At 45.4% G+C, this 27,545-nt stretch overlaps 1 protein-coding gene across 1 annotated transcript in view; it reads left to right on the top strand.

Moving 5' to 3' along the window:
• LOC146080585 (leukocyte elastase inhibitor-like) overlaps positions 1-27,545 on the top strand; it is a 56,310-nt gene that overhangs the window by 11,711 nt on the left and 17,054 nt on the right. Inside the window, exons 4-7 of the mRNA XM_083188036.1 lie at positions 2,153-2,290; positions 8,444-8,561; positions 10,167-10,309; positions 10,434-10,601. Coding sequence (XP_083044162.1) covers positions 2,153-2,290; positions 8,444-8,561; positions 10,167-10,309; positions 10,434-10,601 — 567 coding nt within the window. The remainder of the gene's footprint in view (positions 1-2,152; positions 2,291-8,443; positions 8,562-10,166; positions 10,310-10,433; positions 10,602-27,545) is intronic.

Here is a 27,545-nt window from a genome sequence, read left to right as displayed (position 1 = left end):
TTAGGGGGCGCTCGGGGCGGTGAGGGGTACCTGCTGCGACGGTGGGGGAGGCGGCGGGGACCGGAGGCAGGCTCCGTTGCAAGGGGGCGTGCGAGCGTCTCGTGCGTGGGCGCCCCCTGGTGGGAATGGTGGGATGGCGGGGCTGGCGTTAGAAACGCCAGCCCTGCAAAGATGGACCAAGCCCCATCTCTATATGTATCTTTGCATGTGTGAATGGGTGTATGCATGTATATATTTTAAAGCTATAATTTACAGGGTGTCAGTGTCTTTTTATATGAACATTGGTCATGCTATTGGACTACAAGCCCTATCGTGCCCTTTAATGCCCTGCATGCTGGGACTTGTGGTTCTCCAAGTCCCTTCATGTAAGGGTGGCTTGCTGGGACTTATAGTTTGACAGAACAACCCAATGTTATTATTTAAATCTATTTTTTACAACAAAAAAATCAACCTGGCACTCACCACCTAGGGGTGCCGGGGACATCCCTGGGCTTCAGCTCTGGACGGTAGTCTGAGGGGGACCCTTATATTGGTGGTCCCCACTCCCCCAGGAACACCGGACAGGCTTGTCTAGCCAGGGGGTGATGTTTTGACTGAGGGAGCTCATATAAAATGTCTCAAGCAGCTGTGGCATCATCCTGCTGGCTGTTGGAGCCTGATGCTGGTTCCAAAATACGGGGGACACCTATTATTTTTGTCTCCTGCATTTTTGGAACCTAAAAAGCAGGGTACTGGTTTCTTAAATAAAGGGGACCCCAGTTAATTGGGGGAGGGGACTTTTTTTTTTTTAATATTACTTTTAAACACTTTTGTGGACAAAGCTATGGACAGATCTCACTGATCTGTGCATAGCTCTGTCAAACTCGCCTGCCAGAAGAAGGTGTATATTTGGGGCAATTTTTTAGTCCTGATAGGTATGCGATTTGAACAATCACACTCTATTACATATGTGAGTTTGCTGTTTTCTATGGGAAAACATCTGGATGCGATTTTTGGTCATGGCAAAACGTATGAATTTTACAGCAATTCACACTATTACATGTGCAATTTTTTGTAAACGTGCAAATTCGGCCTTTTTAACCAAAAATTTGCAGTCTAAACAATAGCACCCTATTACATTTGCTCCCACATCCAATGAATGATCTTGTAAAAGGAATATGTGAACAGTCACCTTTTAAGTGTAGTGATTTAATCATCCAAAGTGAACAGTGGTGTAACAATAGCCCCGCAGACCCCGTGGTCGCTGGGAGGCGCTAAGTAAGTGTGGGCGCTGGGGTCTGTGGGGCTATTGATGCGCTGCACTGCCCTACCTTGCCCGCTGGCGCTGCTTGTCATTACTGCCGACTCCAGGTGTGTGGCCGGGACCCGCAGATCTACTTGTCTGCGGTTCCGCCTCTCCTCCTGGCTGGCTCCTGATAATGGAAAAAATAGCTCTCACTAAATGTCGGCCCGCTTACAGCAGACAATTTTTGAGGATGATAGAGGAGGCGGGCACCCAGCATCGGCGGCAATGGAAAGCAGTGCTGGCGGGGTAAGGCGGGGTAGGGAGCTGGTTGTTTTTTCACTCTCACTTTTTGAAGCATGGTGCATCTGGCCCATTATTTAATAAAACAAGGGAGGGACACAGTGTAAATTTGTTTCATCCTTTTATTATTTGTTTTATTAAAAAGGCAAGTGCATCATTTTAATAACATTAACATTCAAATTGAATTTACTAGACTGTGGGCTACATTTACTAGACAGTGCTTTCAAAGATTCTAGCTTAAGGCTCATACACACTACACAACCTGGTGGGGGGCAGACATCGGCAAGTCAGGTGGTGGGGATAGCGATGGCCATTGTTGACAATGACCTCCCTCATCCGGACATGCATGGATGAGGGAGGTGTCATTAACGACTTGCAGGAGAGCTATCACTAAAATTACTTCTCACCCACCAAATGAAATAGATCCCCACCACACCCCACCCCACCACGTGGGTGGGGGACAAAAATATCTCTAGCAGTCTCTTACCTCCCTAATAGTAATGGATCCTAGTGGCAGGCTCTCCACCATCAGTGGCAGTGGGCTTAAAATACTGTATGACATGATTTAGCATAGTAATATGCTTTCATAAAAGTTTTAAAATGTAAATCTATGGATTTGGTTTTCAGAATACAGATGCTGTGGACATTAAAAACATTCCACAAGTTTTTGAAGAATTGTCTTCACACATCAATCAACCCAACAGTAAATACTCCTTGAAAATAGCTAATGGGCTGTACAGTGAAAAAAGCTACCACATTGTTTCGGTAAGTTGTCCATTATTTTATATTTCTTGTTTGTGCTGAAAAGGCCCACTATACTGAACTAGCAGAATCATAATTTTAATATTAAACAGATGCGTTACCCAGTTTTGAACATATAAAGCAATACTTGACCAATATGTTATATTATATAATGAATATTGAGTATATGGTCTACAATGCATTTACAAAGTCTTCAGTTTCCAAAACGGATATGGTAAAATTACTTCTTGTATATTTTATGTGGCATTTGCTTTGTTCTACCTGTAAATGAATGATAGTTTAGGCATATGGAAAATAACTTTTTTTCCAAACTTCTTTAGTGTACTTCTTAATTATCTGTAACATTGGGGGAAATTTGGCAAATACACCTAAAAAAATCGTATTTGTGTAGTAAAATGCAATATTTTTTTTAGAGATGTGCAAACTCGGATTCCAGAGATCCGAGCCCCCACGGACGTCATCATTCCGAGCCCGGTTCCGAGCAGCGCTCGGAGATTCCCGCCTGACTCGGGTCCGTCCGCATGGTCAGAGCGTCAATTCCCGGCGCCGGATTTCTCGAGGCTTTAAAAGCAGCTGCTGCGCCCGCCATCTTCACTCCAGTCTAGTAGTGGGTTGGGAGAGGGTGTGTTGGTGCTGCTGCTTCAGCTTGACCTTGAGCTTCAACGCAATATTTTTCAATCGCTGGGGCTGTCTCTCAGTGCTGCTGTGTAGTCTAACTGTGTACTTGTAGTACTACTGTCTCCTCTGTGCGGTCTACCTCTGGTGTGCTGTGCTGTAATTATTTTATTCGCTGGGGCTGTCTCCCTCAGTGCTGCTGTGTACTCTGTTCTCCTCTCTGCTTAGGAGAACAGTCTAACTGTGTACCTGTAGTACTACTGTCTCCTCTGTGCTGGGGCCTACCTCTGGTGCTGTGCTGTGCCTGTAATATTATTAGATTATATATTAATAATAGGAATTAATTTTATTATATATATAGTCCACTGGTGCTGCCTGCACTGAATCTGCCAGTATTATTTAGTTACTCAGTCCACTGTTGCCACTGACAGTGCTACTGCCTACCTAGTGTACCTACCTAGTACATACTAGGGCACTATATCTAATTTAATTAAAAAATAATACTTGTGCTGTGTGGGACTGTAAAAAATTATTCCATGCTGCTGGTGCACTGACGTGTGCCACTGAGTGCCACTGCCAAGCAGTACCTAATATAAAATTAATTATTATAAATTCTGCTGGTGCACTGCATAAAGCTACTGGTGGTGTGTAATATAACTACCTTCTGTGGTGACCACTGGCAGTGCTACTGCCTGCCTGCCTAGTAGTTTATTTTCTCTACCTACTAGGCTGCTATATTATTAATAATTAATTTAATTATATATAGTCCACTGGTGCTGCCTGCTTTGAATACTGTGAATAGAGGTTGCCAGTATTATTTACTCAGTCCACTGTTGCCACTGGCAGTGTTACTGCCTAAGTGTACCTACCTAGTAGTACAACTACATACTAGGCTGCTACAGTATATCTAATTTAATTAAAAAATAATACTTGTGCTGTGTGGGACTGTAAAAAAGAATTCCATGCTGCTGGTGCGCTGACGTGTGCCACTGAGTGCCACTGCCAAGCAGTACCTAATAATAAAATTAATTATTATAAATTCTGCTGGTGCACAATACTAGTATTGCTGACGTATCTACCTGTCTTGTGCCTAGTACTGTCTTATCTACCTGTCTGGTGCCTAGTACTGCCATATCTACCGTCCGGTCTGGGGCTCACTGCCTAATACTGGCGTATCTACCTGTCTGGTCTGGGGCTCACTGCCTAATACTGCCGTATCTACCTGTCTGGTCTGGGGCCCACTGCCTAGAACTGCCGTATCTACCTGTCTGGTCTGGCCCTCACTGCCTAATACTGCCGTATCTACCATCTTTTTTGGGGCTCACTGCCTAATACTGGCGTATCTACCGTTTGGTCTGGGGCTCACTGCCTAATACTGCCGTATCTACCTGTCTGGTCTGGCGCTCACTGCCTAATACTGCCGTATCTACCTGTCTGGGGCCCACTGCCTAGAACTGCCTTTTTTACCTGTCTTGTGTCCAGTACTGCCGTATCTACCTGCCTGGTGCCTAGTACTGCCGTATCTACCACTGCAGTTCCACTCTTACATGAGCCACGTGTTTGTGCCGCACACTTGTGTGGCTTAGCATAGTTATCCAGCTACCTCGGTGCAACCTTTTGCCCTAAAAACAATATTGTGAGATGTGAGGTGTTCAGAATAGACTGGAAATGAGTGGAAATTGAATGTTATTGAGGTTAATATAGTGTAGGAGCAAAAATAACCCAAAATTCTGTGATTTTAGCAGTTTTTATGCTTTTTTAACAAAAAAATCAGAACCCAAAACCCAAAAAATCCAAACACAAAACACTTAGGAGGTGTTTTGCCAAAACCCATTAGAACCCAAAACCTCAAGGTAATCAGAACCCAAAACCCGAAAAGTGGCCGGTGCACATCCCTAATTTTTTTAGGCGTACTCGTATTTTTGGCATTTACTATGCCAAAAATACACAGATTCGTATTTATGGCACATTCGTATTTGTATTTACAAATACGAATGTATACACCATCGGACAATACGAATAGGAATCACCATTCAAAAGAATGGTTATTCCTAATTTACGAAGTGCCCGTATTGAAAATACGGCCGCTATGGCAGGCCAAATACGCCTGGAAATTACGCTTCATTTTCCTGCCGTATTTGGCTATAGCCTGCAAGGATCAGTCAGATTCGTGCAGGCTTCAGTGTAAAATAAATAAATAAATAAAATAAGCCCCTCCCCCCCATGCCTATAACCAGCACCAGGCTCAAAGAGCCGGGGCTGGTTTTAAAAAAATCAGGGAAAAATTGGTGTAGGGCTCCGCTGATTTTTTTAAAACCAGCCCCAGGCTCTGGTTCCCAAAATACGGGGGACAAATTGAATAGGGGTCCCCCATATTTTAAGAACCAGCCCCAGGCCCAACCAGCCGGCAGGGTAATGTCACAGCCGGGGGACACTTATTATATAAGGTCCCACGGCCAAAACATTAACCCTACTGACCAGTCAGCCTGGGCAGGGGTCCAGGGGAAGTGGGGACCCCCCCAACGAAGGGGTCCCCCCCTCCAGAACTTACCCGCCCAGGGTGTTTGATGTCGTGTGGAATTTTTTATATTTTTTATTGGATTGGTCCTATGGTTTGATCTACTTCTTTACAAATAAAGTGACTATATATTTTTTAAGTTAACACAAATCACGTGGCTTCTTTTGGAGAAATTATTTGAAACCTGCAAATCCTACAGATTTATTGGACATATTGTCCCTGCGCTGTGGTCATCCCTTTTACATATTGTCTTTGCAAAAAATGATTCATGTTTTCACTGACTCCTACATCACTGACTTCTCTATACCGTTATACCAATTTATACACTACAATAAATTACTGACCCCTCTGTACCCTACACTATATTACTGACCTCAGTGTATACTATACTACATTACTGACCACATTGTACCCTACACTACAATGCTGACCCCATTGTACCTAATGCTGGCTACACATCAGACCAACTTTCCTCCAACCATCCAACTAGTTGGTTGGTTGAACTGAAAATCTGGTACTGTATGGGGGCAAATGCCAATAAGCAATATGCTCACAAACTCAGGAGAATGGACAAAAACATTCAGTGAAATTGTTTAAATCAAATAGGTCCAACTACTGTACATTGTCTGAGTGACAGCTGTTGTCCATTTTCCGAATTTGGGAAACAAATTACCTAATTACAAATTACATTTCCTCCTATCCAGTACCAGGTTTTTATTCAATCCAACAAACTAGTTGGATGGTTGGAGGAAAGTTGGTCTGATGTGTGGCCCACATTACACTATTAATTTGTTTACAGTTACGTATATAGCGCAGCATATTCTGTTGCACTTTACAATTGTAAACAACAGTGATAAAACATACTAGGTAGTGACAGACCGACATAGAGGTAGGTGGGCCCTGCTCATAATATACAGGAATAATAAGAGGCATACTTTAAATAAGGATAGGAATCTATAGCATGGCAGTCCCACCAGATTGCAAGACAGTCCTGATGCAATTAGATATGAATGCTACTGGAGGTTATGTGGGGGTTCTGGAATATGATAAGCTTGCCTGAAGAGGTAATTATTCAGGAAAAGATAAAAAATTTGGATTTGGATTTAATGTGCATGAAAGGGCATTCCATAGGGTGTGATGCCTGAAGAATGTCCTGCAATTTACACTACATTACTGAACCCATTTTTCCTTATACAACACTACAGACCCTTATTCAGCCTGTGCTCCATTGTAACCTACACTACTGACCCCAATGTACCTTAACTACACTACTGATCCCAATGTACCTTACACTACACTACTGATCTAATTGTACCTACAATACTGACCCTATTGTAACTTACACTATACTACAGACCCCTACATGCCCTGCGAATGCCATTTCTGTGCATGTGCATACACCGGGCGTAGTGCGGTGGCAGATTGTCGCACCCGTGGGAACGCCCAGTGTTTTATAGGTGTTCCAAGGAAAACGCTGGACATTCCCATGGTAATCGGGCAGTGGAATGTCAGCTGCCCGCCCACTTCCTTCTGAATGCCCATGCCCATCTAATGTCACCTCAGAATAACCTTAGATGTGCATGGGCCTTCCACATCATTCGAGGGTAAGCGACCATTGAATGATGTTGGTGTTCCCCCACAGCCTGCAAATGGACATCCATTTGCATCCCCTGCAAATGAACATGGTGTGCGGGGGGTGGCGTGTGTATGGGCATTTGCAGGGCGGCGTCTGGTGGACTCGCAAGGCTGCATATTTGCCCACTGTTGCCCATGTCATGGCACGATTACCATGGGAATGCCCAGTGTTTTCATGGGAATGTCCATGGGAACATGGGCACGACTATCTGCTGCCACACCATGCCCCCCACCTGCAACGTTGGGTGCGTGCACCCGGCAAACAATTAACCAAAATAAGGTCCATTCTGTATATATATTTATTTATATAGATTATATATGCACACATGTTCACAGAGACATCAGGAGGGGTGAAACCCAGCTGTGGATCTATTTGGGTCCAGAACAAGATAATTATCCTGTTTCTTAATTATATGTATATAGGCAGGTACAGTGTGGCACTCGTGGCGAATTAAACACAATCAGTCGGGTATCATGTATAGAAACGTCTCATTAAAGTTTGAAATTCATACCTGACTGATTGTGTTTAATTCACCACGAGTGCCACATTGTACCTGCCTTTTTACAAATTCCTCTTGGTGAGGGCACCGGGTGTGGCCAAGATTTAAGGATTGGAGTGTCGCCCACATCCTCTAGACTACGGCGCCAATGTAGCGACTATAGACCACTGACGTTCAACACGGGCTTAGGTCGACACATCAGAAGGTTGACATGGGGTTAGACTGACCGGGCCATTATGTCGACACAAGCATGAGGTCGACATGGGCACAGTCGACAGTCAAAAGGTCGACATGGGTTTTTCACATTTTTTTGTCCCAGATGTCGACATGGACACCATTTTGGCCAAACTATTTTATTCTCCCTCCATGCCCTAGTGGATGGTAGGGCATGAAATACCGCCAGTCGGCACATGTTGCCTCAAGAAAAACCCGTGAAAAAACAATGGCGACCACTGTTGACCTAATGCTTGTGTCAACCTAATGACCCTGTCGACCTCACTCCATTTAGACCTTCTGAGGTGTTGACTTAAGCCCATGGTGATGTTCAGTGGTCGACCCAATGCATGTCAACCTTATACCATGTACCATACGAGATACGGAGCGGGCTAGATACAGTGTGGTATATAGAGCAGGTTGGAAACTGTATGGGTTGGATACGATGTGGATCCTCCCCTATTACCATTCTTCTTAAAAATACAACCAGTGCTAGATGCAATATTGAAGTTAGGGTGGGGGGAATTATGTTGTTCCCTGAAAATGTTATAGGAAAAGGGTTACAAAAACAACCATATACTGTACAGTATGTTTGTAAAGTATTTGTTGCTTGTAGTATACTTTTTATTCCTAAAGTAATTAAATGCATGGACTGACTATTCTCTTTCTTTGAAGAAATACTTGCAACAAATGAAGAAATATTTTCATGCTGAAATACAATCTGTGGATTTCTTGTGTGATCCAGAAAACACCACAAAGGAAATTAACAGCTGGGTAGAATCGCAGACAGAGGGTGAGCACCACATCTTCACATTGTATTTATAAAGAAGTTAGATTAATAAGAAATATCAATGCAAATGTAATATATAAGCATCATATACACAGTATATGTCAAGTGTCCTTGAGTCTTATATATAGTGAATATAACTGTATATCACTATTACCTCCTGGGAATATAGACATGCACTGTTAGGCTTACTTGAGGACCAGGGTTTGAAGCAGGGTTTGGAGGATCCTGACTTTCAAAACACCGACTTCCAGGTTCCCAACGGCCACCTGCTATTCTCCCTCGTGGAGGTCCACAAACCCCATAGAGGGAGAATAGAATAGGTGGCGAGCGTGGCAAGCGAAGCGAGCCCGCAAGGGGCTTTGTTGCGCTCACCATGCTGTCTGAGTCTGGCCACGCGGGAACCCGACGTCGGGGCTAATGACTGTCGGGATCCCGACTGTCGGACCCCTATACCACACCCTTTGGAACCAATGTTCTAAAGGATAGTAGCTAGAACCAGACTGGTTTTAATGGGCAACATCTCTCACACCTAAAAACTCACACTTTAGTAAATTTACCCTATAGTGTACTAGTGAATATCAACAGCCTCAGCCAGAGTGTTGACACTCAATTTTAGTTCAGTGTAAGGAATAGGCTGCAATTAGCATAATAGTTAGATGTGATAGAGGTTGCAATTAGGATTAGATTTACATTGAAACAATACAATACAGTATGTACAAATTCAGCTGAACATTTATGTACCATCTCCACCTCCATTAATAATTTAACACATGTCCCGGTATCTTTAGGTAGGGTATAGGCATACATACCTCTCAACATGACCCATACCAAGAGGGACAATCTACTCTACTCCTGGACTTTCCTCTTACTTTATGATTGCTGTCACCTGTTTTGAACATGTTATCTAATAAGAGAGGTGTTTCACCACAGGTGATGGCAATCATACATTACCAGGGAAGCACAGGAACAGAGCATTGTGTGCCTCCTGGTAAGGCTCATGTTGGGAGGTATGGGCATATTGTAGATGCTTTGCTGTTAAGTAACTAAAACATAACAATATTCGGTATACGGTCATTAGGTCGACCTCATTAAGGTTGACATGCATTGGGTCAACCACTGAAGGTCATCAGGCCTTAGAACGACACCTGAAATAGGTTGACATGTGTATGGCGGACAGGGTTGGAAGGTCAACACAAGTATTAGGTTAACAATGGGAAGGTCAACATTTAATAGTTCAACATGAGTTTTTCAATTTTTTTTAATGAGCCAACCTGTGCCCTACCATCCACTATGGCATGGTAGGACAATGAAATAGTGTGCCGAGTGCAGCGAGGCACTGTGCCGGAAGCATGACAAGCGCGGCGAGCCGTGGGAGTGGGTGTGGCACACTTAACCGGTGCCCATGTCAACTTTTTCAACATTCAGGACATAAATGTGAAAAACTTGTGTCGACATTACCCATGTCAACCTATTTGAGGTGTACACCCAAGGCCTTTCGATCTTACGAAGTCAACCCAAAGCATGTCGAACCTAATTTGTGTCAACCCAATGATCCATACCCCAATATTCAGAGCAAAGTGAAGTGAATGCTGTTTTCTTCTTTTCAAGGAAAAATAAAGGACATTTTGGCTCCAGGTTCTGTTGACGCACTCACTAAGCTTGTCTTGGTAAATGCAATTTACTTTAAAGGAAACTGGGATTTAAAATTTCCAGAAGAAAATACAGAACAAAAACAATTTAGAATGAGTAAGGTATGTACATATAATTGACATATTTCTTATACTATTGCATGCTTTGAGGTTTAGAGGTCAGATCAATAACTCTATAGCAAATTGGTATTTTACATTGACAGAAACACTGTGTCTCTTTGTACAGACAAAAAGTAAACCAGTTCCGATGATGTTCCAGAGAAATAAATGTAATATGTTTTACATTGAGGAGCTTGAGACAAAAGTTCTTGAACTGCCTTATGCTAGTAAGGAAGTGAGCATGTTCATTTTACTGCCCGATGACATTAAAGACAACTCCAATGGACTGGAACAGGTGAGATTATTTGCTTACATACAGGCATACCTGCAGATTTACTTCCTCCCTCTGCAGGAGGAGGAAGCATGGCTGGTCTTGTAGGGACATGGCCAGAAGGTAGATCAGGTGTTTGTCCAGCGAAAACTAAGTGTCGTATTGGGGAAGTGGCCACACGATGACATCATCTTGGCTCTGCCCCGTCATACAGTACTGTACAAACAGGTGCTGTATATTGGGGGTTGGGGCCACAATGACGTGATTCATAGTGTTCTTTCTAGCACCTGCTACCTTTGAAAACCCATGCAGTTCCTGTTCACTGCTTGGGGTGTCACGGTCTGAACTTCCACGGTTCCGTGTCATGGTCACCAACGATTCGTCACTCCCTTTCCCTCCCCTGGATTCGTCACTCCCTTTCCCTCCCTTTCCGCAGCATAACACTAAGTCCCACCAATAGTGCCTAGACCTAAACCCACCCCTTCCCCAGCATGCCATAACCTGCCCCAGCATAATTACATTTGGGATGTCAGCTGTCTGTATTCCAGGGTTAGCACCCTGATGTTTTTAGTGTTCCAGCGCTGGTGTTCTGGGGTTAGACAGAATGTCAGCATCAGTATACTGCACGCCAGCATCCTGACTGGGTGGATTCTGACCGCATCCCGTTCCAACAACATATTAAGATATTGTGAGTGTGGATTGGATCTCCAGATATGGCTATTGTCTGATATGAGAAACAAAAAAGGATTAGCTTGAAGCCATTCAAGAAACAAAATGCAAAACACATAGGAAAGCTGTGGTAACATTTATTTTCAGCGATCTGCTATAGCTATTTTCAATAATACGGAGACTTGCTTCAGATACAGTATATCCTAAAGGATTTAAAAACAAAAGTTGGGCTTAGTGATAGAGGGGCAGATGAATTAACCACTTGAGTGCTATGCCCGGAAATTTTCCAGGCTCAGCTGCGCTGCCGCAGTGGGCTGTCCCGGATAATTTCCAGGCATACCACTAAAATGAAGATGTGCGCCAGTGGTGTCCAGGTGTGCACCATTGGCGCATCACCTGGCCGGGCACCCCCCCAGTGGCCGCTCTGCTGTCCCCTCCCCTTCCCTCAATCCCCCTCACCTCATCTCAGCTCCGGCGATTGTACGCCGGAGCTCCCCTGCCCCCGCCGCCATTAGTACTAGTAATTGACAGGCGGCAGGCTCAGGGATGTTCGGGGTGGCTCAGGGGGACTCGGGAGAGGTTAGGCACCCGAGTCCTCCCGAGCCGCCGCAAAACATCCCCAAGCCTGCCACCTGTGTGATCACTGACAGGCGGCAGTGGCAGTAGGGGAGCTCCGGCGTACTAACACCGGAGCGAAGGTGAGGGGGGGCTGGCCAGTTCCGATGATCTGTGGTGGATTTTGCTGGGGCAGGACAAACCTGTCCTGGTAGGTTTGTCCCGCCCAGTGGCGTCACTAGGGTTGGTGTCACCCAGTGTAGTAACTCATGGTGTCACCCCCCCCCCCCCCCAATTTTTACACCATACACCGTGATGCCAATTACATAATATGCTGCACACTGTGATGCCCATTACACCACGATGCCCATTACGCCGTGCACCGTGATGCCCATTACACTGCGCACCATGATGCCCATTACAACACACCGTGATGCCCATTACACTGCACACCATGATGCCAATTATGGGGGCCTCTGGCCTAGCGCCCGGCTGTGGTGCCACGGGCCTAGTGCCTGGCTAATTGGTGCCACGGGACTAATGCCCGACCTAGTGAGGCCACCGGGGAGTCCTTGGGCCAGGAGGACCCAACCAAATAAACAAAGGGCCAGGAGGGCCTAACAATTATATGCCCCCGGGCCAAGAGGGCCCAACTAGAACGCCCACAGGCCGGAGGGGCCTGAAAGTACCCACAGCCTAGTGCCCGACACCCGGTGGTCTAGGGTAGGGGTAGGTGGCCCAAGGGCCGCCTACCTGGGGTTGGGAGAGGCCGCAGGGGGGAGCTACGTCAACTCTTCTGCTTTCCACCCCTGCTGGCATCTCCGGTGATGGCCGCCATCTTCTTTCTTCTGCCGCTGGTCTGTCCTGGCCAGTGGCGGCGGCGCTTCCTTTCTTCCTCCAGAAGGCACCGGAGATCTTCTGGCTTGATCCCGGCGTCTTCTGGCCTCTTCAGCGGCCGCCGGAGCTCTTCTCTCCATCGCCGCAGTCCTCTTCCTCTAGCTATCTTCAGCCGGGGCGCTCCTGCGCTCCGCCGGCATGGGTGCTTACTCCTTTGACTCCCGGCGGCATCTGACGTCAGACGCCGGAGGCGGGGCAGAGTACGGCGCGGGCTGATTGGCTCGCCGCGGCCGTTTTCTATTGGCTCGCCATTCGGGAGCCGTGATTGGCTCCCAAATGGCGCCAGTGTTTAAACGCCGTGGGCAGCGTTTTCCATTGGCGGCCACAAAGGCGCCAATTTCAAATCGCCGCCTCTCTCCTCCGCAGCGTCGCCCCCCGCTCGGACTGTGAGCGCTGGGATCGGTTCTTTGATCCCAGCGCTATCTGGAGCTACGTCCCGCTGGGGACAAAGCTCCATCTCCTCTGCAGGTGTCACCCCAGAGACTGGTGACACCCGGTGCGGCCCGCACCCCCCGCACCTGCCTAGTGACGCCACTGGTCCCGCCCAAGCAAAACCCACCACTCAAGGAGAAGAGATAAACTGGAGATAAAGTTAAAGGAGATAAAGCACCAACCAATGAACTGTGTTTGAAAATGATATTTGGGAATTGATTGACTGGTATTTATCTCCTTTTACATTATCTCCACTTTATCTCCAGTTTATCTCTTTTCCAGGTTTAGTACATCTGCCCCATAGTGAGCTACTTTTGAAAAAATCTATATTTTTGTAGCTTTCATTTTAGTGATATTTATGAAGAAAAATAATTGTGTGCGAGTGAATAGTAATAATTAATAAACAAGTAAACAACAATGAAGGGAGAATTTATTTGTAAACTATGATTTTACGGTTAACTAGTCGGTGACTAATACTGTAGCTGTGTTGTATCTAAGTTTTTGCCATCGCTCTTCTTTAAATCTTCTTCTCTGTATAGAGATAGTACTAGGGGTGGTGTATGGAAAGCACTGGAAGCACCACAGACAGCAACAGGCATTACTTCGGATATCGGAATGAATGCCCGTCAGTAGGGATTTCCTATACACACTTGCACAATGTTAATGAAGGATGGAAAGATTATGCTTCCTCCTTCATTAGCATAAACAAGCTTGCTAGGGATATCCCTAGGTTTGATAAGCAGCACATCAAACCTTGCCCCAGTTGCTAGTGGCAGTGGGAGAACGCTATCACTTGCACACACTGAGCGATGTAGCAGATATATTGTTACAAAATGCGTATAGTTTTGGGATACATAATAATAATAATAATAATAACGATATTTATATAGCACTTTTCTCCCAATAGGACTCAAAGTGCTGGATGGATGACTGGTGGTCAGAATACTTACTCCCTCTCAGCCTAATCCCCCCCACACACACAGCCTAACCTTAAGTCTCTCGACCAGTGCCTAAACCCAGGGCCTGATTAAAGGTTCCAGGTGCCCTAGGATAATACACATGTAGCTCCGCTGTAATACTGCTAAACCCATGTGTATCAGGAAGTCGCAATATATACTGTCCACTAGGTGATTCAACGCGCCATACGGACGCTCTTCACACCGTCGTAAGGGGCTGCGCCCCCTTAATTTGTGAACGTTTGTATTGTGAGAAATATGGTTAGAATTGTATGAAAGATGCCCTGTATTGCAACTTGAGTTATAGGTGAAATGTGTTAAATAGAGAGCATATGATTTGGAAGGGGGTGTGCATTCTTTTGTTTAATTAAAAAGCAGTTATTTAGGTGTGTGTGTGTGTGTGTGTGCAATAGTCTAGTAGGGTGTTTTCGGGTCAGCGGCTCCCCACTGGCGGAGGTCACGACACAGGAAAACAGGAGACTGGGTAGTGATAGGGGTGTGTGGGCATAAGGGGGACTAAAAGGGGTGGGGGACACTGTGCAGCTAATGCCAGTGGGTGAGGGTCCAGCGTGGCAGCATAGAAGTACAGAACGGTGGCCCTGAGTCAGTGTCTCCTCCTACTGGGTGGGAGTTAGGGTGCATGAGAGCAGGAGGCTGGGCTATGAGGCATGATAGGGGTATGTGGGCAATAAAGCATGGGGGGGTCATGAATCGCGGGACGGGGGGGTCGTGGGGTGCCGCAAATCACGGGAGGGGGGGTGCCGTGAATCAGGGGAGGGGGGGGCCGTAAATCGTGGCAAAAGGTTCTACAACTGACATGTAGGATCTAATGCTTGTGAAGCTTGAAGAAGAATTTGGCTTTATGCTGCCCGCACAAAGTACAGTAAAGCAATGGTTCCATCAGTGTGTTACATTGGCACAGAATTCTTGCAGTCACCTTAAGATCTTCAAACACCCCCCCCCCCTCACACACACACACACACACACAGTACATTGGGATGGGTGATGGCTAACAAGCATGGAATAAATTAGGCCTGCAAGGTGAACCCACCAGTCCCGGTGCTCTAGGCTGTAGCCTCATCAGCCTATTGGTTAATCAGGCACTGCCTAAACCTAACCAACCCTTCCTCAGCCTCAAGCTGTCCTGCCCACATACCAATCAGGATGCCAGCATCGGCATCCTAGTCCATTTCAAAGTTCCGACGGCGGTCTTCTGATGGCAGTCGGGATCCAGACGACGGTATACTAAACGCCGGGACACTAACTGCATCCCATCCTGTCAACATCGCTCAAGCTTATATGCCTCTTGACGACAATATGGTTATGCAACCTTTGGGTACAGAGTATTTGAAGGCGGCTGGACACTTCTGCCAACCAGTTTGTCATTCCACATTTTAACACCAGTTTAGAGCTAAAAACCCTGAGCTGTAAACTAGCGGTGGGGGCAGAAGGGACAGTGTAGCCAGTGAAGGGCACCTTCTGCCTCTTCCCTGCTGAGGATAGGGGGTCAGCAGGGAGTGGGAGAGCAGTTACAGCAACTGGTACCACCAGAGCAGCCAGGTCCTGCCAGGACTAGAGTTTAAACAGAGGCGGCACTGGCTGTGTGACCAGGATGGCAGTAGCTGTAGAGGCAGTTTTGTTGTAAAGAAGATAAAGCTCCCCAGGTCCACCAATATAATCAACTGTATGAAGAGATGCATTGCGACCAGTTACTGGTGTGGTGTAGTACATAATACAGCCTATATACTTGCCTACCTTATTCTCCTCAGCTTTTTGTGGGGGCGAGGCTTGCCACCATCAAGCCCCACCCCTATTAGGCTCCATCCCCATTCATATTAATGCTGTGATTCGTGGCTCTTCAGGAAGGTGATGGTACTAAATGGCGCAATTTGTGTCAGTTTAGCCACGCCCCCTCCCCATAGAGCCGCGAATGCCAGTATTTGACCGGTAGAGGGAGTGCGTGGGATGATGCGGAGGCCCATGCTAAATGCCTGATGCTTGCCCACCCTTCGGGTGGACCAGGAGAGGAACCCAATTTTTGGAGGGTAGGTAAGTATACCCTGCATCCAGGGGTGTAGCGAGGGTGGAGCATGAGCTCCGGGCACCGAAAGTTCATAGGGCGCCGGAGCCATGCACCACAAACGGCTTCCCTGCTCTGTCTGCCGATCGCCCGCTCTCTTCTGTTCTGTGACCTGACTGCTGTGCCGCCCGGCCGTGGATCACTCAATATCGGCTGTTTGAGTCACGGCTGGGCGGCACCAGAGTCAGGACACACTCCCTCCATGGTGAATGTACCCGGTCTCCGTCTTGCTGCACACACGCCACAGCATAAGAAAAAAAAGGTACACTGATGGGTGGCAGGGGGGCGCCATGCCAGCTAGCTATGCTGCTGCCTGCATCCTTCACAGACAGTGATCAAGGCTATGTACTAACCCTTATAGAGCAATAAAGTGAACAGAGATAAAGTATCAATCAACTACTAGGTTTCATGTTACAGGCTTTGTTTGGAAAATGAGAGGAGCTGGTTGGCACTTTATCTTTGTCCACTTTGTCTTTCTATAAAGTTTATCAAATAGACCTTTAACTAATAAAGTGGAGAGATAAAGTATCACCCAGTAATCTCCTAACTGCCATTTTTCAAATGTGGCCTATAACATGGTAGTTAGGAACTGCCTGGTACTTTTTCTATTTCCACTTTATCTCTCCCCTTGGCATAGTACATATCATAAGCCCGTAAGTCTGTTGCCAGCACTTTAAGACTGAGGGGGAGATATATTATACGCCACAGATCCTTCAGGTACAGTATGGCGCATCCTGCTTCACTTTCTTACCAAGGTGAAGAGTATGGGCCATAGGGTCCACAGTAGGAAGGTTGACATACATTAGGTTGACCACTAAATGTTGACAGGGCTTAGGGCGACACATGAAATAGGTTAAGAGGATCGGAAGGTCGACACAAGCATTAGGTCGACGATGGGAAGGTCAACAATCAAAATTTTGACATGAGTTTTCACTTTTTTTGTGCTGAATGTCGATGTAAGTCGACATGGACATCGTATCAGTGTAACGCGTCCTCTCGCCATGCTCGGCACACGATTCTATTTTCCCTCCACGCTCTAGTGGATGGTAGGGTACGAAATACCACCTGCTTTTGCAAAAAAAATTGAAAAACTCATGTCGACCTTTTGACTGTCAACCTTCCCAATGTCGACCTAATGCTTGTGTCAACCGTAGGCCTGTCGACCTATTTCATGTATCGATCTAAGCCCTGTCGACCTATAGTGGTTGACCAAATGTATGTCGTCCTTCATACTGTCGACCTAGCGACCGTATCCCAAGATGAAGAGGGAAGAAATAGTGATGAAATGTATGTAACGTCTCATTTGCTGACGTAGGGGAACTTACATAGTCCACGGTGCCTTCATTTGAAGATCACTCAAATAGAGGGGCCTGATTCAGACCTATTCTCTAGGCAGCATATATTTGCTGCCTAGCGAGCAGGTAAACGCTGCTCTGACGGACGGATGAACGCACGCCCCCACACCGAGCAAATCACTGCACTAGTACACTTACACATCCGCTCGCATGCGGTAGCACAGAGGGAAAAAATCATTTGATGGGTGCTCATCATCGAATGATTTTTTCATCCGATTGAGGATAAAAGTAAGTCTATACTAACTTTTATCGTGGAAAGACATGGGCAAAAAGGGGGAAGGGGGTTAACGTCATGTTGGTGAAAAAAATATCCATTCCATATCCAGTTACATTACATTACCTAACTTTAGGAGCGATTCAGACCTAATTTCCCTTGCCGTGTTTGCATGTGCCCATGCCCCCCCTTCTCAGGGGCATGGGCAGCATTTGGGGGCACGCACAAAAAATGCTGGGCGGTCCCCTGCGTCCGCCACCTGCCTGCCCCTCACTGAGCGAATGCCCTGGTGAGTGTGAAACCCGCCGAAGGCGTTCGCCATGGGAGTTTGCACATGCACATATTCGCGCATGCCCACATGCAAACACGGCAAGGGAAATTAGGTCTGAATCGCTCCTAAAGTCAGGTAATGTAATGTAACTGGATATGGAATGGATATTTTTTTCACCAACTTGATATAAAATCACTCATTTGTTATACAACAAACCCCTCTTGTGGCCAAGTTTGGTAACACCTTAATATTTCAACCAACGGGTTCCAATGTATAGGTGTGGTATAAAAGATCTAAAATGTCTAGTTAAACCCATATGGTTAACATACATTAGGTTAACAGGGTCAAAAGGTTGACAGGAAAAAGGTAAACAGTGATAAAGGTCGACAGGTACAAAATGTCGACATGGCAATGGTCAACACAAAAATGGTTGACAATATTTGGGGGCTTTAACCCCTTCCTGACAGAGCTAGTTTTTGCGTTCCTGACAGAGCCATTTTTTTCAAATCTGACATGTCTCACTTAAGTGGGGATAACTTTTTTTTGCTTTTACTTATCCCAGTGATTTTGAGATTGTTTTTTCGTGACACATTGTACTTCAAATTAGTGGTAAATTTGGGTCGATACAGTCTGTGTTTTTTTGTGAAAAATACCAAAATGTCGTGAAAAAATGGAAAATTTAGCGATTTGCAAAATGTTAAATTTTCTGCTTGTGAGACAAATAATCATACCACTCAAAATAGTTAATAACTAACATAGACCATATGTCTACTTTATGTTTCCATCATTATTTCAACTTCCTTTTAATTTTTTTGGACACTAGGAGGCTTACAATATGAATAGCAAATTCTCAAATTTTCAAGAAAATTTCAAACACTGATTTTTTTAGGGACCAGTTCAGTTCTGATATGACTTTGAGGGACTTGTATGTGAGACACCCCCATAAATGATGCCATTTCAAAAACTGCACCCCTCACAGTATTCAAAACAGCATTTTGGAAGTTTGTTAACCCTTTAGGTGTTTCACAGGAATTAAAACAAAGTGTAGGTGAAATTTCAAAATTTCATTTTTTTTGCAGATTTGCAATTTTAATACATTTTTCTAAGGAACACAGTACATTTTACTAGAGAAATGTGACTAAAAATTGATTCCCCCAATTCTTTTGTTTTCAAAAATATCCTATATGTGGCCCTAGTGTGCACGTTGACCAAACCACAGGCTTCATAATAGAAGGAGCACCTACTTGATTTTGGAGCCTCCTTTTTATGAGATTATTTTTTAGGCACCATGTAGGTTTCTAGGCACCATAAGATGCTAAAATTTAGGAACCCCCCACAAGTTACCCCATTTTGCAAACTACACCCCTCAGGGAATTCATCTAGGGGTATAGTGTACATTTCAAACCCCCAGGGGTTTCACCAATTGTGGTACAACTGGGCAGTGAAAATGAAAAATTAAATTTTTTACACAAAAATGCAGTTCTGGCTCAAAATTTTTCATTTTCAGAAGGTATGAAGGAGAAAAAGCACCCCAAAATCTGTGCCCCAATTTCTCCCGAGTACGGCAATGCCTCACATGTGAACAAAAAATACCAGTTGGGTGCATGGCAGGACTCAGAAGGGAAGGAGTGATTTTTGGATTTTGCAGCTCAGATTCTGGTGGAATTTTGGTGGGTGCTATGTCGCATTAGCAAGACCCCCCAAGCACCAATACAGTGGAACCCCCCCACAAGTGACCCCATTTTGCAAACTACACCCCTCAGGGAATTCATCTAGGGGTATAGTGTACATTTCAAACCCCCAGGGGTTTCACCAATTTTGATACAAGTGGGCAGTGAAAATGAAAAATTACATTTTTTTACACAAAAATGCAGTTCTGGCTCAAAATTTTTCATTTTCAGAAGGTATGAAGGAGAAAAAGCACCCCAAAATCTGTGCCCCAATTTCTCCCGAGTACGGCAATGCCTCACATGTGAACAAAAAATACCAGTTGGGTGCATGGCAGGACTCAGAAGGGAAGGAGTGATTTTTGGATTTTGCAGCACAGATTTTGGTGGAATGAATGGTGGGTGCTATGTTGCACCAATACAGTGGAACCCCCCCACAAGTCACCCCATTTTGCAAAGTACACCCCTCAGGGAATTCATCTAGGGGTATAGTGTACATTTCAAACCCCCAGGGGTTTCACCAATTTTGATACAAGTGGGCAGTGAAAATGAAAAATTACATTTTTTTACACAAAAATGCAGTTCTGGCTCAAAATTTTTCATTTTCAGAAGGTATGAAGGAGAAAAAGCACCCCAAAATCTGTGCCCCAATTTCTCCCGAGTACGGCAATGCCTCACATGTGAACAAAAAATACCAGTTGGGTGCATGGCAGGACTCAGAAGGGAAGGAGTGATTTTTGGATTTTGCAGCTCAGATTCTGGTGGAATTTTGGTGGGTGCTATGTCGCATTAGCAAGACCCCCCAAGCACCAATACAGTGGAACCCCCCCACAAGTGACCCCATTTTGCAAACTACACCCCTCAGGGAATTCATCTAGGGGTATAGTGTACATTTCAAACCCCCAGGGGTTTCACCAATTTTGATACAAGTGGGCAGTGAAAATGAAAAATTACATTTTTTTACACAAAAATGCAGTTCTGGCTCAAAATTTTTCATTTTCAGAAGGTATGAAGGAGAAAAAGCACCCCAAAATCTGTGCCCCAATTTCTCCCGAGTACGGCAATGCCTCACATGTGAACAAAAAATACCAGTTGGGTGCATGGCAGGACTCAGAAGGGAAGGAGTGATTTTTGGATTTTGCAGCTCAGATTCTGGTGGAATTTTGGTGGGTGCTATGTCGCATTAGCAAGACCCCCCAAGCACCAATACAGTGGAACCCCCCCACAAGTGACCCCATTTTGCAAACTACACCCCTCAGGGAATTCATCTAGGGGTATAGTGTACATTTCAAACCCCCAGGGGTTTCACCAATTTTGATACAAGTGGGCAGTGAAAATGAAAAATTACATTTTTTTACACAAAAATGCAGTTCTGGCTCAAAATTTTTCATTTTCAGAAGGTATGAAGGAGAAAAAGCACCCCAAAATCTGTGCCCCAATTTCTCCCGAGTACGGCAATGCCTCACATGTGACCAAAAAATACCAGTTGGGTGCATGGCAGGACTCAGAAGGGAAGGAGAGATTTTTGGATTTTGCAGCTCAGATTCTGGTGGAATTTTGGTGGGTGCTATGTCGCATTAGCAAGACCCCCCAAGCACCAAGACAGTGGAACCCCCCCACAAGTGACCCCATTTTGCAAACTACACCCCTCAGGGAATTCATCTAGGGGTATAGTGTACATTTCAAACCCCCAGGGGTTTCACCAATTTTGATACAAGTGGGCAGTGAACATGAAAAATTACATTTTTTTACACAAAAATGCAGTTCTGGCTCAAAATTTTTCATTTTCAGAAGGTATGAAGGAGAAAAAGCACCCCAAAATCTGTGCCCCAATTTCTCCCGAGTACGGCAATGCCTCACATGTGACCAAAAAATACCAGTTGGGTGCATGGCAGGACTCAGAAGGGAAGGAGTGATTTTTGGATTTTGCAGCTCAGATTCTGGTGGAATTTTGGTGGGTGCTATGTCGCATTAGCAAGACCCCCCAAGCACCAATACAGTGGAACCCCCCCACAAGTGAGCCCATTTTGCAAACTACACCCCTCAGGGAATTCATCTAGGGGTATAGTGTACATTTCAAACCCCCAGGGGTTTCACCAATTTTGATACAAGTGGGCAGTGAAAATGAAAAATTACATTTTTTTACACAAAAATTCAGTTCTGGCTCAAAATTTTTCATTTTCAGAAGGTATGAAGGAGAAAAAGCACCCCAAAATCTGTGCCCCAATTTCTCCCGAGTACGGCAATGCCTCACATGTGAACAAAAAATACCAGTTGGGTGCATGGCAGGACTCAGAAGGGAAGGAGTGATTTTTGGATTTTGCAGCACAGATTTTGGTGGAATGAATGGTGGGTGCTATGTTGCACCAATACAGTGGAACCCCCCCACAAGTCACCCCATTTTGCAAAGTACACCCCTCAGGGAATTCATCTAGGGGTATAGTGTACATTTCAAACCCCCAGGGGTTTCACCAATTTTGATACAAGTGGGCAGTGAAAATGAAAAATTACATTTTTTTACACAAAAATGCAGTTCTGGCTCAAAATTTTTCATTTTCAGAAGGAATGAAGGAGACAAAGCACCCCAAAATCTGTGCCCCAATTTCTCCCGAGTACGGCAATGCCTCATGTGTGACCAAAAAGTGGCAGGACTCAGAAGGGAAGGAGTGATATTTGGAGTTTGCAGCACAAATTCTGGTGGAATGATGGTGGGTGCTATGTCGCATTAGCAAGACCCCCAAAGCACCAATACAGTGGAACCCCCCCACAAGTGACCCCATTTTGCAAACTACACCCCTCAGGGAATTCATCTAGGGGTATAGTGTACATTTCAAACCCCCAGGGGTTTCACCAATTTTGATAAAACTGGGCAGTGAACATGAAAAATTACATTTTTTTACACAAAAATGCAGTTCTGGCTCAAAATTTTTCATTTTCACAAGGAATGAAGGAGAAAAAGCACCCCAAAATCTGTGCCCCAATATCTCCCAAGTACGGCAATGCCTCACATGTGACCAAAAAATACCAGTTGGGTGCATGACAGGACTCAGAAGGGAAGGAGTGATTTTTGGATTTTGCGGCTCAGATTCTGGTGGAATGAATGGTGGGTGCTATGTGGCATTAGCAAGACCCCCGAAGCACGGTGAAATTATGAACCTAATATTCCATAGATGTGTGGTATATTTTAAAACACTCCTTTATACATAGGCCGGGTTTGTCGGGGCAAGTGTCACACTGGAAAATAGTTTGCTTTCTTATTCCCTTTTTATAGCAAACTTTGCACCTTTTTTGTGTCCTGCCCTTTTTTCCAGTGGAGGGGATTTCATCAGGAAAATGCTGCCCTGGTACAATACGGGGGCCAGTACTAGAAGTACTGGGGCCCTCTGCCTGCTGGTTCCCAAATATTAGGCCCTTTATGACTTCCTCTTGAAAGTGCATAAATGTCCCCCTCTGGCCGGTAGAACGGAATAGCACGTAAGCGTTATACAGTGCCATCTGGATGATATACACGGCCACCTTCTTGTACCAGATTTTTGTTTTCCGCAGGGCACTGTACGGCTTCAGTACCTGATCTGAAAGATCCACTCCGCCCATGTACCTATTGTAATCCAGGATACAATTAGGTTTGGAGGTGTGGGTACTGGTACCTCGTACAGGGACGGAGGTGGTACTGTCTCCGTGAATTGTTGTCAGTATAAGGACATCCCTCTTGTCCTTATATTTGACCAACAACATATTTTCGGTGCATATTCCCCTGCTTTCACCCCTTCTCATTACTTGGGCAATGTGCGTTTTTGGGAGGCCTCTTTGGTTCTTGCGCACAGTACCGCAAGCTGCTGTACCTCTTGAACCAAGGGCCTTAAACAGGGGGATGCTAGTGTAAAAGTTATCCACATAGAGGTGATAACCTTTATCCAGGAAGGGGTGCACTAAATCCCAGACAATTTTCCCACTAACACCTACGAGGGAGGGGGGGCATTCTGGCGGTTCAATTCTTGAATCCTTCCCTTCATAAACCCTAAACCTGTGGGTGTACCCTGAGGTGCTTTCACACAGCTTATACATTTTTATGCCATACCTTGCCCTCTTACTGGGAAGGTACTGGCGGAATTTAACCCTTCCTTTAAAATGTATAAGGGACTCGTCGATACAAATAAATTTTTCAGGGATGTACACCTCTTCAAATTTGGCACTGAAATGATCAATGACCGGCCTGACTTTGAATAGCCGGTCAAAGGTGGGATCATCTCTGGGTGGGCACTGTGCATTATCGGTGTAATGTATAAATTTAAGAATTGTCTCAAATCGAGTCCGGGTCATGGCCATACGGTAAAATGGAGTACTGTACAGAACATCTGTACTCCAATATTGCCTAATTTCTGGCTTTTTTACTATGCCCATATGAAACACCAGACCCCAAAACGTCATCATCTCTACTGCATCTACAGGGGTCCACCTAGCAAATGATGACGTGGGGTTTTGAGCAATAAACTGCTGGGCATATAAATTAGTTTGGTCCACCATTAAATTTATAAAATCATCAGAGAAAAATAATTTGAAAAAGTCAATTTCTCTGAGACCTGTGGAATCAAATTGGATTCCTGGCATGGCCAAAAACTCAGGAACCTGGGGCTCAAAATTGTCTGGTGGTGGGGTCCATACGAGATCAATTGTTGGGGGGGGGGTCTCAGCTGCTCTACGGGGGCGTCTTTGAGGGGGTCCCTCATCACCAGAGGAGGAAGAGGAGCTTAAGACGAATCCTTCAAATTCCCCGCTTGCATCACTGGCTGTGTCTGAGTCAGAGGCAAGCATGGCATATGCCTCCTCCACTGAATACATTCTCCTGGATGACTGGGAGGACATTTGGGAGGACATTTGGGATGCCATTTTTATTTTTGTGTTACTGGTAGTGAAATGTTTCAACACGTGTATAGTGTAGGGGGGGGTACAAACTTTATTTCAACCCGGGGGGTATGTAGTGTGTAGTGTGTATGTAGTGCAGAAAAAAAAAAAATACTTTATACCAATAAAAAAAAATAAAAAATGAAGGGGTTAAAAATAAAAAATTGAAGGGGTTAAAAAAAAAAAAAAAAAAGGTCCTGCGCCAAAAATTGAGCACAGATGTTGGTCAGTAACGTCTGTCACTGAACAGCGCTCAAAGGCAACAGGAATTTGATCAAAAAAAAAAAAAAAATAGATCAACCCTGTGCCGAAAAAGATGATCAGTGATGTACGTCACTGATCAGCGCACAGCGGCCACAGGACACCCACAAAATCACAGTGTGTGTAAAAAAAAAATTAAAAAAAGACCCCACAGCACACACACAAAAAAAAAAGGTGATCAGTGATGCGACACTGATTACCAGTGAGGTGCAGCAGGTGCACAACCTTTGGTGCAACTGACAGGTATATATAAAAAAAAAAAAAAACCTCTGTACCCCCAAAAAAGTTGCTGATCACCTCAGATATAGTGATCAGCACAAAAGGCGGGGGCAGCAGACACAAAATTTAGCACTCTCTATCACACTCTGTCACTATCTCTCTCTATCTCTCTATCTCTCACTATCTATCACTCTATGACACTGCAGCAGCAGCACTGACAGGTATATCTATATATAAAAAAAAACCTGCGCCCCCAAAAAGTTGCTGATCAGTTAATTTATACTGATCAGCACAAAAGGAGGGGGCAGCAGTCAGTTATATAAAAAATATATAGCACAATCTGTCACTATCTCTCTCTATCTCTCTCTCTATCTCTCTCTATCTCTCTATAACTATCACACTGCAGCAGCACAAAATATAGCACTCTGTCACTAGGCCTCTCTATCTATCTCTCTCTCTCTATCTCTCTCTCTCTCTATCTCTCTCTCTCTATCTATAACTATATCACACTGCAGCAGCACAAAATATAGCACTCTCTGACACTATCTCTCTCTCTATCTCTCTCTATCTCTCTATCTCTCTCTATCTATCTCTCTATCTAGCTATTACACTGCAGCAGCACAATTTCACAGCACAGGAAGGCACAAGTAGCAACAGGATCCAGGAAGCATCCAGCACAGATCAAGCAGTGATCAAGCAGTGATGAAGCAGCGATCAGGTAAGTATGGAGCAAGGTTCTGGTCAGTATATGGCGGCAGGTGGGCACGGTGACCGCACTGCACGCTATTCCAGACCGGAATGGCGTCTGCAGTGCAGTCACCGTTAGTTTAAATCCCCCTCCTTGGCTGTGATTGGTCCGTCGGTCCGACGGACCAATCACGGCCTTTGGGGGCGGGCGGGGTGCGGTGGGGTGACACCAGTGTCACCCTTACACCCCGCGGTGATTGGTGCTGTACTTTACAGCACCAATCACCTCTGATCCCGTGTCACCGGCGAACGTTATTCGCCGGTGACACAGGAAAACGCTGTGAATGGCTGTTCACACTGAACAGCCAATCACAGCGATCGCCGACGGGGGGGCGGCATCGCAGCCCCCCCTGGGCATGCACGGACATGTCTGCTGTCAGGGACAGCAGACATGTTGAAACTGTCACCGCGTCTATAGACGCGGTGACAGTTTAAATCCATGACGTACATTTACGCCATGTGTCGGGAAGTGCTTCCCGACCATGACGTAAATGTACGTCAAATGTCGGGAAGGGGTTAAAGAGTTTCCAACTTTTTCTTAATTTACTATCCATATAGACCAGCGGTTCTCAAACTGTAAGTCCTGACCCCAAAGTGGGTCCCGACCTTCTCAGCATGGGGTGGCGACTCCATGTTGCTGACCATCAGGCTGATGAATTTTCTAATCTTAGTCAGTGATTCAAGGCAATTTGTTGAGTTGTCTGTTATGTTAGACTCCTCACATCATAAGTGCCTCCACAATGCTGCCATGTATGTGCTGTCTGCTGACTACACATGTAATGTGATGACCTTCTGTAGTAATTTGCTGGGGTCCTGTAATTATTTTCATTGTCTGATGGGGTCCCAGAGCAAATAGTTTGAGGACCCCTGCCCTAACACATGGGATACACCATGGGGCACATGTAATAAACTCTGATATCTGACATGTAATCATTTATTGAAGATTTTGCAGCAGAATTTAAAGCAGCAAATGTTTTAAAGATAAAATCAACCTGGCTTTGCATTTAATGAAATTGCTACTTTTAATTCAATGGGCGGTATTCAATGTGAATACCGGCGAGGTGCAGCGAATCCTGTTTAGGATTCGCTGCACATTCGCCACGTTCCGGAGCCTCGCCGGCTCCGGTATTCAACGAGTCAGGGGCTCGCTGCCCCTGACCGGCGAATTTGAGCTCCTGCGGCGAACACCGCAGGGAGCCTGAGGACGGTGGCAGGCAGAGAGATAGAAGTCTCTCTGCCTGCCCCAGAACGTTTGTGGGGGGAAGGTGGGCTCCCCGGGTGCCAGGCAGCACAGGCTGCCCCCCGGGGGTGCCAGCAGGGGACCGGGTATATTCACTACACCCAGGGCTATTTTTGTGCAGGCTCCAGCAGGAACTGTGGCCCTTATTCTAGTTCACTCTTTCTGACAAAATATTCCTCAGATGGACAAAACCATGTGCACTGCAGGTGAGGCAGGTGTTACTTGTGCAGAGATAATTAGATTTGGGTGGGGTTTTACACCTGCCTCACCTGCAGTGCACATGGTTTTGTCCATCTGAGGAATATTTTGTCAGAAAGAGTGAACTAGAATAAGGGCCACAGTTCCTGCTGGAGCCTGCACAAAAATAGCCCTGACTACACCCGATCATGCATATGTAACGATCGGGTGCAGTGAATATATGAATATCTAATGAGCGGCTAGGCTCCGGCGCCCCCTGCTGGCTGGTCAGTGTAAAAAAAAAAAATATATATATATATATATAT

The sequence above is a fragment of the Crinia signifera genome, chromosome 5 (assembly GCF_055691185.1).
Source record: "Crinia signifera chromosome 5, ASM5569118v1, whole genome shotgun sequence".
Classification (NCBI taxonomy): Eukaryota; Metazoa; Chordata; class Amphibia; order Anura; family Myobatrachidae; genus Crinia; species Crinia signifera.
This window is presented reverse-complemented; position numbering and strand designations above follow the sequence as displayed.